Raw genomic sequence first — 12,029 nt, forward strand, 5'->3', positions numbered from 1 at the left:
TTTTTTTTTTGTCTCCTTAAAGACTACACCAGCACCACCACCCTGACAGGTAGCCAAGGGAGAAAAGGATGGAGGCTGAGACATTCACAGGCTGCTTGTGCTGCTGCTGAGGTAGCTCCTGACTTGTGATTTAGTAACGAAATAATGACGTGCAACAATTTAGAATGGTCTCTCTGTCTTCTAGTCATAAATCTTYTTTTTTGGGAAGCAGAGGCAAGATGTCTTGCTTTCTGCTTGCTGGCTCCTGTCCGTGTTTAGGTGGATTTGCATACAGGAGGCAATTCATGCTGCAAATGCATAACTTTTCCAGTATCCATCTGCCACCATTTTCATCTGTGCCAGTGGCATCTCYGTATAAATCCTGCAGTGCTTATGGTCGCAGGAAGCATCTCGTAGATAAAGGATAGGAAAAGCTTCAGGCAAATATGCCTTTTTTTTTTCTTTTTGTTTTTTTAATTTCATGAGYCTTTCTTTATAGATGAGCCTCGGGTTTTTCTTCCTGTCGGTTCTGCTACAATGAGATTTCTTTTATTGTGAAAGGGATGTGTACACATTTTTMACTGTTGCTGAGTTAACTACTCAGGAGAAATGCTGGAGAATTCCAAACCCTGGCATCGCTGGAGAGTCGTTACATCGKAGCCTTTTTAAGTGCAGGTTGCAAKTACAAATTTTCTTCAGCAGTTTTTAATCTACTTCAAAAAGCAAAACTGGATCCACAGATTCAAGCTCACACCTGCTTTCATACCTGCTGACTTGTACCAGTGACATCAGGCAAGATGCCTCTCATGTACTGACAACAAAGCCCTTTTTTTTCAAATGTGACTAAATTATCAGATATTTCTGAAGTTCTTGACACTGCAGAAGAACTATGGCATTTATTTAACGGTTTGAATAAGCAATTAAGCATCTAATTTTAAACCTGCTCACTCAATAATATTGGATTTTGCTACAGAGTTACTTCCTTTTTATGTTATCTGCCAACCGCTGAAGTATGCATTAGTGCGTTTGACATATTAATGCACTTTAGCAATGGAGGTACCCGATCAAGCAGCAGCCAAATGACCACAAAACAAATGTCTTGAGTTGAAATCAGAGACTGCCACAAACARTGGAAAACTGTGTGCCTTTGTCATGCACTGAAATCCTTATTTCCCATCTGACCTGAAAAACTGKACCCAGTTGGTGGAGCCCTTATTGTCTTAGGACCCAGCATCCCCTCTCATTGCATTATTTTCTTGACCCTTCTTCATGCTTTTCTCTGGCTCATTTTTTACAGAGTAGCAGTATGTTCCTCTAATTCTAAATAAGCATATTCTCACTTGTTCATAAACAAAAATCAAATACTTAGCTATTACTAACACACTCTAGCCGACCTGACTGTAGTGAGACCCAGGCCTTTCCCAGCTCCTGAGTGGAGCTTTCTACCTTGTCTTTGGGCTGGCTGGAYGCAGTGAAGGTGTCTGGGCACTGTCTGTGCACACTGAGTTACTGCAGGCACTCCCCAGCTATTGCTGATCTTTGCTTTCCAGTATTGCCTGCTGTCCCTCACTTGCCAGATTCTGTGCGCTGGATGCRCATTGAGATGACATTTGAACATAGTCCAGCTTTTCCCAGTGGCAGGTTTGATGCTGAACCAGGAGAAGTGGCATTCTCAGCTCCAGCGGACGCGCCGGTGTCACTCGCTTTGTACCGATCTGTTCAACAGCGAGCGCGTCACGTCAGGGACAGTCAGGAAATTACGAGGCAGGCGTTTAACACCACAGAGGCAATCTCGGTATTTAGCATGCTGCAAATACAGCCTAATCACCGGAGGCTTGTCTAGATGTTTGTATTCCTTTGGCTCCTTAGGTACTTTGCAGATGCTCATGGCCAATGTGAACTTTAAATCAATTTATYGCGTGTGTTTACATATGCAGCGAAACCATTTGCCATATCATTTAACTACGCGGAGTGAATTGTTGACCATGAGCTGATCTGACCTTTTCAGGTCTAATCAAGAAATCTGAAATATTATTTTAGCCTGTCAGCTCCAGTAATATGCTGTAAGAGTATCTGCGTCTAACTGAAAATGTCAAATGCGCTCTAATATGCAACCCATCAAAGTTACGATGCGGGAACAACCAGTTAAGAATATAAATCTGTAACATCTGTGGTGCATCTCAATTGCCTGGRTAAGTTGCTCTGCCATTGATACAAGCTAGCTAAAAACACGCATTAAAAGCAATTTTTTTGAATACATGTGAGATATACAGCCATTTAAATATTAAAATGATCTTGAAAGAGGGGTGATAACTCCAGGTTAGAATATTACTAGGAAAAACAGTGACCAGTGTGAATACTAGTGCCTTAGTGAATGTCTTGCTAGTTTTATTGCATGATAATGTAAGAWAAAGTGGTCTCATGTAACCTCAGAACTTTCCTTTTTAATTTTAATGATTTGCTGCTTGTGAAGATTTTGCTCTTTCTAGTAATAATCCATTATATAAGCCGAGGTATCCTTACCAATCATACTGCATTTAGTAGTAAAAATTTTTCACAGTCTTATGCATTTTATGAAAAAAAATCTATTTCGCTATTTAAAGGTGTTTTAAAAAGCAACACTTATCAGCAGAGTGTTTAATTTCTTTGTCTCATATTCAAAGTTTTTATTCTTGGTATTTCATGAGCTACTGAGATCTACAATAAATCTGCCATTAATAATTATTTATCAAGCACAAGATCAATTACTTATTGGTATAATTTCTGGATGATGAATTTAAATTTGGATTAAAGTGGATGGGCTTAATGAAAAACAACTTTGTATCCTAAGAAAATGGTATATTGTTAGCTAAACAGTCTATCAAAATTGTTTAGTTTTAAAACACTCGTTACACTAAAATTGAGTTGGTTTTTATCTGATTGTGGGTACTTCGTGCAATTTGAGGAGCTATTAGCTGAATTGCTACTATTAGYAAAATGTTGTTGGAAGTAGAATTAAAATGAACGATGGGAAGCGCTGCTGAAGCGATAACTTTGCATTGAAAATAGTGCGCTGTAAAGCACCCATTTAACGCTATTGGAACTGTTCTTACGAAGCAATGCTGCCCTCCCCTGGTGTGCTGCGAAAAGGAGGAATTTTTATCCCAGTCCGAGACCGTTCTAGAGCTTCCTGTTAAAGAGAAATTAGTGAAAACGGTGCGGGTGAAATGCTGCTAAACAGACCATTATATGCTTTCTCTGTTAAGAGAGAAAAAAACTCYAAACAAACCATTAAACAGACATTGGTGCATTACTTTTATGTGTGTATGGTGCAGATGTAGATGAATGTGCCAATAATATACATTGGCTCTACTGTGAATACACAGCACAGGGCTGAATTAAGTTTGGTTGGCAACGTGGAGGATGAATTGAAGACAAAACACACAAATTCAAGGTAGGAGGACCCATTACAGTTTTGTTTGTCTTGGAAGCATCAGTGACAAATCTCTAAAGATTATATACATGCTCAGTTCTGCAATAGAGAAGTAAATGTGACCATGGCCAGCAGCTTGCATTGGAATAGGATTGGCTCTTGTGCAAATGAAGCTGTAGCAAAACTGTCATCATCTGTCAGGGTTTGYTGGTTTCAAAGATATCACCATAGGCTTCCCAAGTCCCTTCACTGCACATTCCTGAGAGCTGAGAAAGGCAGTCCAAGAAACTGTTACTGTTGGATGGTCTATTCTTTAATGTATTTCCTCAGATAGCTGGTACTAACTGCTGCTGAAGATAGGATATTGGGGTAGAAGTTCCTTTAGAGTGTCTAGGTGCAGCTGTTACGAGTTAAATGTGTTGCTATTTGCTTTAATTTTGCAATCCTTCCATTTCTCATTGCTWGGCAATTTCACCATAGTCCAGATAGCAGAGCGAGAAAAGCCTTGTTGGAAATACAAGAATTTTAGTTCCCACATCTGATTCCAGTAAAGTGTGTGGGGTGGGCTTCCCTTTTTGTGTTTGTTTTTAAGGTATAAAATATCACTTTCTTTGTATAGTTAGATTTTTCTAATTGCTGGACAACTTGCAAAACACACAACTTTTTTTTTCCTGTGGTATGCGACTTGCCTTTTGTTTTGCTTGTTCCTCATTGCTCCTAGTGCTTTGGAAATCACCTAACACTAGAGAACACTGGGGAGAGTTTGTTAAACCCCTGGTTCATGTATTCCTTATGTTTTAGATCTGAAGGGATTGCCACATGAGAAGGGAGGGTTTTCCCTGGGAATGGTTTGCTTGAGGACTTTGCCTGCTACTCAGGGTCAAGTCACTTGGGAGATTTTTGAGAWCTGTGGAATATAATGACATTCTCAACTTGCCTTGCTCGTCTCCAGTTACAATTACACATTGCAGTGGTGTGGATATTTTGCTACAACCTCTCACAGTAAGGTCTAGGAGCTGTTCTGTGTCTGTGGTGCCTGCCAGGCCACAGAGCAGGTGTGGACCATTTTGAGCTGGACTCCAGCTGATGTTACCTGTGACTGTGGCAGAAAAAAATACCTGATGGTCCCAGTGCTCTTCCACAGGTTGTTGTTTCTAAAGTGACTTTGCTGGAAGCAAAAACAACAGTATTTGCCTTCATGCACAGTGAGTAAGCAATAATAAATAATCCTTCTGGGAGTGAGCTGTAAAGCCATTGCAAGTGTGGCTCCAAAACAGTTAAAGGTTGAGCTAAATCAACAGAGTAGATGCCTTTCTCTTTGTGACACCCTGACACAGTAAAACCCGTTTTCTATGTTCTTTTTTGTTAGATTGGTATGCTGCCAATGCAGCATCCCAACTGAGCTCATCAAACTGTTTATGTGAAGAGCCGTGTTGCTCTTTGACCTGGAACAAATGTCTGAGACTGTGTAAYAGTTTTGTTTCTTCTCTATAATTTTTGCAGGTATTGGGGCTGCTGGTGTGGACCCTGATCGCTGGAACAGAATATTTCCTATATCCAGCCTTCGGCTGGGTGATGTTTGTAGCTGTGTTTTACTGGGTTCTCACCGTCTTCTTTCTGATCATCTACATGACAATGACCTATACCAGGATCCCGCAGGTGCCATGGACCATGGTGGTAAATATGTTCATTCTTTGTTACTTAAGGTTTGCTGGGTTATGAAGAAAATGAAATATTGATGTATTCTATATGTGTATTTAACCAACTCTACCTGTGCTCTYTGTAGATTCTTCCCTAATTACTGTGTGGCTGCATACCTGCAGTGTTTAACCTTCATACTACCCAGACAATTTAAARCCACTTTTTCTGTGATGTTTCATCATTTTGTTCAGCAGTTGATGTAGTGACTTGATTTTTAATGTGTGTGTGACTGATACTCATGCACGGTGACCTCTTTTTCTCTCTGTAGTGGTTACATCCCATGAAGAATGAGTCTGTTGCCACCTCTGAGCTAACAGACMTGGCCATATGGCTTAAACAGCAGAAATCCCCACTGGAATCGACACCAATCCCTACTGCAATCAAACCTGCATTAGAAGCAGGATTTGGGCTGTTAAAACATGAGTCTTCCTCTGCTGAAGTTAAAGCAAAGGTGGCTCAGAGGTAACAACACTCTGACAATCCAAATGTAGTCTACTCTGAAAAGGGTGCTGAAAATGGGTGTTATATATATATAAAATATGTGTCATGTAATCCCTTGCTTTTAGCTAAAGACTTAAAGCAAATCAGATAAACAGCTACTGTAATTATAGAAAAAACTCAGTCATTTAAAATTCAGATCCAGTTTTTATGGTTTGAGCAAACCTGGCTAGCTCTAACTCTCAACAGTACATTTTTACACCATTTGCATAACAGATTGGTCTTCAGGATAGCACATCCTAAAAGTTTTTGTCATTTCAGCCAACTGGCCATTTGTGACCCATCTAAGAATCACTATAAATTTTATCTTTGCATTTGTTGGATACAGTGAGATACTGTTCTTTTTTTCTTTTTTAACTAGCTAAATATTATTGACTAGAATTCTGCWATTTTTATGATGAAATGTAACTTCTGTGTTGCTAACAGCTTGCTATCAGCTATATTGTGTATGTGRCTGAATACTAGAATACTCTTCTCTTTTAGTGTTCCCATTTGCTGCTGCAATAAATAGCCAGCTATAGCAATTACTAATAAGAACAACCAGGATTATGTTCAGATAGCTTCTCTATTTTCAAGTTTCATAACCAGCAATTACCATTAAGGCTGTAATACTGCTATAGAAATGTTGGATTATTTCAATTACAGCAGTAATGTGTCTGGGTACATTTAAAGGTGTGGGGTTTTTTTTTTCGTTTCCCATTTCATTACATGTAAGTAAAGTACCTTGAAAGGGAAAGCATCTTTRTATCCATTTGAATAAAGCTTTGGTCATCACCCTTCTTGCATCAGTTGAATGCTGCTATGAGATGACTGCACATAAATGAGCTGGCCCCTGATCTGTGTGGTAGACAAACTGGAATATTTGATTTGTTTCTATTTCATATCTAAGCAGTGCTTGCTCTGAGTCCCAAATATATTGTATATGTACATAAATGTAGGTCCAAAAGGTAGTCTCCTTTTATATGAAAGAGTCATATAAAGAGAAAATAAATACAAAATAAATGAAAAAATTATTCCAGCTTGTTTTGCCCTAAGGTATTAAAWGAGCTTTTGGGAATAGGCCTTGAATTGGCCCTCTGCCATTCCTGTTTGGCCAAGAGGAACACCAAGTCTCTTTTCAGAGAGGTGTTTTTAAGGTCTTTGCTCAAAAGAACACCCGCCTTTTTGAGTGAGTTTACACACGGCTTCACCCTATTCTCAGAAGAATCCTGAATTTCTGTATCTGCTAGTTATTGCTCTGCCTCCTTAGGCAACAGTTAGCCCAAACGATTCCTATTGTATGCAGTATCCAAAATTACATCTGGACCTCTCTGTCATAAATTCACTTTTTGCAGGTTAAGCACATTACCAAATTGCTTAAGATGCAGTTACTTTTACTGCAAATTAACCCAAAGGATGTGCTTCAAAACTGACTCTTCTTAATAGTGCAAGYTTTTTGCTAAAACAATCAATGGAAGCTTTTAAAATCCGGTAAATCTGAATTTAAGAAGCAGATGGTAATTTAGCATGAACCATTTGGTTTGAGTAATATATTGGCAGTAAAGGCCCAATCAGCTTGCACTGCATTCCATCTTCCCCAACAGTGTTATTTCCCAGAGCAGCACTTCTCAGAAATTATGTGCTTTTTTCTTTTCTACATGACAAGATACTGCAGGRATTTGTAGCTTTCCAGAGTATTTGAGTCCWTTTGGAATGGGAAATCTGAAAATAACAACAAATACTATAGGTAATCAAATTTGGAGTTTCTAAATCAGTGCTTTACAGAATTCGCCCACCTGCCAAWTGTTGGCWCCTCATYCTAAAACTGAMAATTTAATATTTTATTGCTGTAATRCCCAGATAAAATGGGGGGTGAGATCTRTGGATAGAGACAGTACCTTTTATTAGACTGACTGATATAGGTGAGAAGAACCCTGCTCATCTGCAAGTGTGTGAATCAAATCTCAAGTGCCAGTCCTTGGACTCCATCTGAGTGCTGAGGCACAGCCCAGCCCAGTTCCCTGCAGAAGGTCAAGGGGATATYTTCCACTGTTCCTGCTGAACTTCTCTTCTTGAGCTGCAGCTCTTTCTGAGCTGGTGACAAGTGAATTAGATAGTGAGTAACTGGCATACATTCTTAACATCCACTGGGTCACAGTATGGGAATGAGTAAGCTGGAGCTACACCAGTATGGCAACAGTCAGACAACTTGAGCAACAGAGTCAAATAAAGGTTGTATTTGTGTGACACTCTGGAGTGCAAAATCAGGACCAGATGCTGAAGGGAGCTGATTACGTACTTTTTTAATAAGAGGAAACTTCCATGACCAAGTAGTGAGAAAGTGAATGACAAAGTATTAAAATTACTTCATATATTTTTCTCTTTCATCTTCTTAGACATCTGTTCTCTCTTCCTTTCCTGTTCTTTCTCACATGTCAGAGCTAAACAAACTTTCGTTTGCTCTCTGTAGTGTTATGTGAGGTCATTGTTATCTGCTTTGCTTCTTTTTTAGTGATGAACATAAGTACCCTGAGACATTAATTTTGCTCCTTGCAAGAGAAAATGCAGCATCTGCCATGGAGGGATTCCGATGATCCATGTAATCCATTCAGTCTGTTCTCCTCCTTGGCTTTACCTGTTTCTTTCTCCTCTAAAAAATAGGCAGAAGGGAAAGGGACTGAGAGACGGAAGAATACAACTGAGGAGAAAAAATGGTCACCCGCTCTATTTCCATCAGAAGTGTAGGAAAAAAAAGTTTCAGAAGCTTTATAAATATTCTTCATATGCCAAGAGTTATTGATTCCTATCTTTGTGTACATTAGAAATTTAATCAAAGCACAGTTTTGGTGATTTTTTGGTGTTTTGTTTGTTTATTTATTTATTTGTTTTAAATCGTGTGGTATCATATTCTTACTGCCCAATCCTTAGATTGTGATAACCAAACTGTACCCTTATTTTCACTTCTGGAAAACCACAGCACACCAACTTTGAGAATCTTCTGGATTTAATGTGATGAAGAGAACAGTTTGTCCAAAATATGGTTTAATGTTTATGGACCTTCAAAGCAGTTAAATTTTAATCTTACATATAGAAATAGGAAAGAAGGTAAAAATAATTAAGAATTATGTTTCTAGTGTACATTGCATATGTTCAGTGTATTTCAGAAGAGGTTTTTGCAATGCYGGGAAACAAATGACTGTGCATATTAATTACTTATGTTTGTTTTTTCAACAGGGTCTGTGTTTTAATGGAAGTGCCTTTGTTTTGTATCTCATCGCTGCCATTGTAGATGCATCTTCAGTTACCAAAGATCTTGAAAATCACAATTACAACAGCTGGGCAGCTTCTTCAGTGAGTTCATTTTTTGTTTAAATCGGTTCTATGTCCAATAGTTATATCAAATGAAGGCTTGCTGAAAATGTGGGTTGAAGTTGCAGGTGYTCTGGATTTTAAAACACTGCAGAGTGATACAAGTCACGCACAAAACTTATAGGTAGCTGCAATTTGGTTTATAGTTTTTAGAGGTGACTAGAAATTCCACCAGGAGATAACAGTGACATCAGAAAAGGCAGTAAAGTTTTTAAGACCACACTGATGTCCTCCTCCTCTGCCCCTGTTTATTACCAGCTCTCAGGCAGAGGTTGGAGCCTGCACATCAGAGTAGACAAAAAAAGTTGTGTGAGCATCGAGTCACCTCAGTGCACTCGGACAATTTCAAAGCAGTTTAAATCAACTCAGCTGACTCTGCATACTTATGGATAAGCTGCATTCAGCTTTCTGTGAGCCACATGCTACAACACCTTGGGGAAAGCCCTGGATTGCTCATGCTGTTTCCACAAGGATCTTCCTGYTATGGCTTCAGCTTTTGATAGACTTTGCTTTGAGCTGAGAGGGCAATGCCTGAGAAGTCATGTAGCGTGATGAAATCATTAATTATTCTGACATTATTGTCTTAGTACTTAGATTTAGAAATCCAAAACAGTCAAAATGAACAAAAGATAACTTAAAAACCAAACAAAAAAGGTAAGAAAAGAGTCTTGTCATTTTTTGAGTTAGGTGAATGTGTTCAGCTAGCAAAGTTAAGGGAGTTGTAAAAGCTTTTTGCATGCTGTGGCAACAGCAGTGAAATTCAATTGTACACAGGAATTCCAAATTACTGAGTGTTCATGCTTCTGCAGCTGTCCTCCTGACTATTTACAAATCCTGTCAGGGGCTTGTTGTTTATGGCCATGAGCACAGGCACTTGAACACCTGCTCTGTTTTTGTCCTGGGAATTGGATCACTACATCCCTGTCGTTTCGTGATGTTTAGGGTCTTCTCCCCTTGGCAGTTTGTAGCTATAGATCTGTTACTCAGCCACTGCAGCCGACAGGAGCTTGTTTGCTGCTAGATGAGCTTCCATGCTGATTCAGGTTTTATGCAAAATGCATGAACACTCTRTGTCTCATGGGATGTYTGGATTCTCTTCTAATACTTCCTAATAATGTTTATCTAATGMAGTGTCTAAATAAACTATTAAATGTGGATTCTTGCTTTCCAAATCCATTAAGGATTTCATGGATAGGGGATTTAGCAAATCGTCTATCCCCAATAGTCATTCTGTTAGAAAGATTTTAGATGTAGCTTTTATTTAATAAGAAACAAAATAATTGGGAAWAGAAGAATGCTACCGTTTTTCATTGTAATGAGATTTTATAGATCCATCATCTACAGATTTTGGTGTTACAGATTAAATTTGCATTAGAGAATTCTCACCAAGAGCCCTCTGTTGAAAGGCTGAGATTTACAGCCTGCATGAATGCTCAGCAGTGCCTACCCAGGCCAATGATGGCATRCAAGACAGGAACAACTGCAGAATCATAACATATTTTAGGCTGGAAAGGATTTCTTGGAGGTCATCTGGTCCAAATCYCCMCTYCTASAGTGGGGSTAACTYATTTYAGGCTACCAGAGYCTTTTCCACTTGAGTATTGAGTGTTTCCAAAGATGGCTATTCCACATAGTGTTTGTGAGCCTCTATTGGTTACTCACACTGCGATTTTTGGTTTTTTTCCCCCTAATATCTAATTGAAATTTCACATGTTGTAACTTGTGTTTGTTCCTTCTTGTCTTATCATTGCTCACCTCTTAGAAAAATGGTGTTAATCTTACTTGCAGTGGCAGCTTTGCTTGATTCAGCTACCAGCACAAAACATTCTGGTGTTGCCATTAAGACCATGTTGAATATTGTCTATTTTGAACAACATGCCGTGGTTAACAGGAACTTAAGCACCAGTGCTGGATTGGACTTTATCAGTACAGCTGAACTAAATCTAGCCTGCTATAGAAGGTTTATTCTGTTACCAATTTCTGACAAAGCAGTAATATGACAGTGTGGTTGCTGTCACTGTTATCTGCACTGAGGAATTTCTTTATTCATCAGCAGAGAACCTCTGGAGTTGATAACCTAATCAGTGGTGCTGTTTGAGAACATCTGGGCCTGCATTTGAATTCATGTTTTCTCTGTAAAAAAAAAACAAACCTATTTTGATGCACTATGTGCCATGCTGAGGTACAGGTGGGCTGCAGACAATTCCTGGGACATGACAGCAGGACGGGAGTGTTAGCTAGAGCTCACATTGTCCCACAGACAATCCCTTAGGCYTTAAAAACGGCAACATTACATTGGTGGTGGTCCAATCTGTGAGATCCATACTGAGGCAGTATAATGAAGAATTTATAGAAAAATTGAAATTACGTTTGGTCTGCTTTTAGGCCCATATTTCTATGCTAATATAAGCTTACTTTTACACAGTGTTGACTGCAGTGGCCACACAAGCACAGGGAGATGGGAGTGTGTCATTTTAGTCAGCTGGCTATTTTGATTTTCTCCAAATCCCATAACTAAAATTTTTTCTTAGAATTGATWGTGTTCTCAAACATAATTTTTTTCCTAATCTATTTTTTTCCGCTCTCTCCACAGTTCTTTGCCTTTGTGGTTACCTTCTGCTATGCTGGAAATACGTATTTTAGCTTTATATCCTGGCGATCACGAACTTTGCAGTAAATATTTTGTTTAAGTGAATTCTGTAGTGTAAAGTACCTTGAGGATTATTCACTTTTTTCACTTTTGATAAAAACTTGGAAGGGGGAGTGAGGTATTTTTGAACATTTCTGTTAGAATTTCTGTTAGAAACTGAGATCAAACAATTATTTATAATAATGCCATCTTTAGAGACATCTAACCTGACTTTGTACTATATAATAAAATTTCATACTGCTTCTTTTAAAATTAACAGGTATTTTTCTAGACGTTGTATAGTTGTTACTGCTAAAACTTYAATAAATCTTACTCAATGTGCCATGTTTGTAAATGTAACTTTTTAAATGTTGCAGGTATACTTTTGATACTGAATGCTACCAAAGCTAAGATTGATATTGTATCATTATTGTATATGAAAAGTAACATTGTGTAGGAAAA

General features: G+C 38.6%; 1 protein-coding gene across 1 annotated transcript in view; it reads left to right on the forward strand.

Annotated features, from left to right (window-relative positions):
- The window catches only part of CMTM8 (CKLF like MARVEL transmembrane domain containing 8), a 34,929-nt gene extending 22,900 nt beyond the window's left edge, over positions 1 to 12,029 (forward strand). Inside the window, exons 2-4 of the mRNA XM_057372729.1 lie at positions 4,895 to 5,068; positions 8,804 to 8,920; positions 11,532 to 12,029. Coding sequence (XP_057228712.1) covers positions 4,895 to 5,068; positions 8,804 to 8,920; positions 11,532 to 11,615 — 375 coding nt within the window. The 3' untranslated portion in view covers positions 11,616 to 12,029. The remainder of the gene's footprint in view (positions 1 to 4,894; positions 5,069 to 8,803; positions 8,921 to 11,531) is intronic.

Source organism: Malurus melanocephalus, unplaced genomic scaffold, assembly GCF_030028575.1.
Source record: "Malurus melanocephalus ecotype Western Australia unplaced genomic scaffold, MMel_1.1 scaffold_177, whole genome shotgun sequence".
NCBI lineage: Eukaryota > Metazoa > Chordata > Aves > Passeriformes > Maluridae > Malurus > Malurus melanocephalus.